This window comes from Penaeus monodon, chromosome 31 (assembly GCF_015228065.2).
Source record: "Penaeus monodon isolate SGIC_2016 chromosome 31, NSTDA_Pmon_1, whole genome shotgun sequence".
Taxonomy (NCBI): domain Eukaryota; kingdom Metazoa; phylum Arthropoda; class Malacostraca; order Decapoda; family Penaeidae; genus Penaeus; species Penaeus monodon.
The window spans coordinates 4,853,058-4,854,868 of record NC_051416.1 but is presented as its reverse complement, the minus strand read 5'-3'; the positions used below and the strand labels follow the sequence as shown (position 1 = coordinate 4,854,868).

Sequence of the window (1,811 nt, the reverse complement as noted above, 5' to 3'; positions counted from 1 at the left end):
GAGAGCCTCTTACAGGCAGATCTAGAAAAAAGGACCAATTTCGGATTTCAAATTTTTGGCCTTTTTCTTTGCACGATTTAGAACTTTCTTTCCATTCTCAGTCTAACTAGTAATATGGAAAAATATATATGAAGGCACATTTTGAATTTCTTGAAGTTCTTGCCTTTACTAGGTCGATTTACGTAGTTATTTAGGTAACTTGTCGTTTTGAAAATCTCCCTTGTACTCTGACTTTCTATTAAAAGTTTGAGGTTTCCTAATGACCACATTATCTTTTAATAGTTGCAAAGGGACAATGGATATATACTTCACTGACTATTGTTTTAGGTATAGTTTTATAATCTAGTATTAAGGTTAAATAAGAGTCATCTATTTGTACTTGAGATATACATATATGACTATGTTTTCATGCTACTAGTTCAATTTCATACCATTTATCATTAGTTCTTGATAATTCATAGACTGGATATATTATACTGTTCGCTCAAAATAAATAAATATTTTGCTTTAAGGATTATCCATTTGCTGGGATATCACAATAGTAAATCATAATGCCATAAACATTTCATATAAAATTTTATTGGACAGTCATCATACATACACATTTACATTCCTGATTTTATTTTAATTACTGGGTGAACTGGATGTTCTTGCCGTTAGAGAGAATGATACCGGAAGGACCAGCCTGGACAATTGTGACGCCAGGTTCCAGCTGGATCAGCTGGCCGCTCTTGGTGATGATTCCAGAGGCTCCCACCAGATGGCCGGAGAGATCGCGCTTCTGGACGAAGTGGAGGTCGTCGGTCAGCTGGATGTTGGAGCCGTCCTTGGTCACGATGCCAGAGGGGCCAACCAGCACGATGTTGCCAGCCTGGGCGTGTGTGAACTGGATGTTCTTGCCATCAGGGCGAACGATGCCGGAGTGGCCAATCACGCCACGCTGGGACACCATCTGAGCCACGGGGAGGGGAGCAACTGGTGCAGCAACGTGAAGGGTGGCCTCTCCGTGAGTAAGCTGGCGGTTGGCGCCAGACTTCGTCACGATGCCAGCGGGTCCAACCAGCACAATGTCATTGGCGAAGTCGTGGGAGAACTGGGTGTTCACTCCATCGGGACTCACGATTCCTGAAGGCCCAACCTGTGCACTAACGCCGACGGCGAGCACGCAGATAGCTGCCTGTGGGAACATGCAGATTATATAGTTACAAAAGAGTTTTTATTTAACAAGTAACCTTAAAGGAAAAAAAATAATACCGACTAATGAAATAAAAAAAAAATCACCGAATTTTTCACACTGATATACTTCAACAGATAACGTAGCAAAACCTTACCAGAAACTTCATATTGATCTTGCTTATTGTCCACAGAACTCCAACTCGGGCTACTGTGAGCACTGATGCTGAATCTGCACACAGAACACTTTATATACCTTTTGGCGTGGCGGTTATGAAGCCACAGAGATCCTTATTGGCCAGCCAGTGTGGGTGTCCTTGTGTCAACGCCGTGGTATGGCTGCCAGGGATCAGTGGCCTGGCGAGTTACTACGCTCAACCCATCAAAATTAATAAATAGATTATCTTAGTGATAATATGCATGGACTATTCAGTGTGCTTAGAGGTAGAACTCCATTTCATGAACAAACATGTATGTTTGGTTTGAATAAGAGGAATTATGAAATACATATCCGCCGATTTTTTATTATACATTGTTCATTTCGCAAACATTCGTACAAGGGGAAAATAAAATGAAATCGACAGTTCTGGAGCGCCATAGATTATCGTTTCGAAGCTAAAGAAATCAGTATCTCACTT

General features: G+C 41.4%; 1 protein-coding gene across 1 annotated transcript in view; it reads right to left on the bottom strand.

Moving 5' to 3' along the window:
• The window catches only part of LOC119592835, a 3,904-nt gene extending 2,461 nt beyond the window's left edge, over positions 1–1,443 (bottom strand). The window contains exons 1-2 of the mRNA XM_037941738.1: positions 1,332–1,443; positions 633–1,177 (exon numbers count right to left, since the gene is read on the bottom strand). Of these exons, the coding sequence (XP_037797666.1) occupies positions 633–1,177; positions 1,332–1,343 (557 nt within the window). The 5' untranslated portion in view covers positions 1,344–1,443. The remainder of the gene's footprint in view (positions 1–632; positions 1,178–1,331) is intronic.
• Positions 1,444–1,811: the final 368 nt, after the last annotated feature.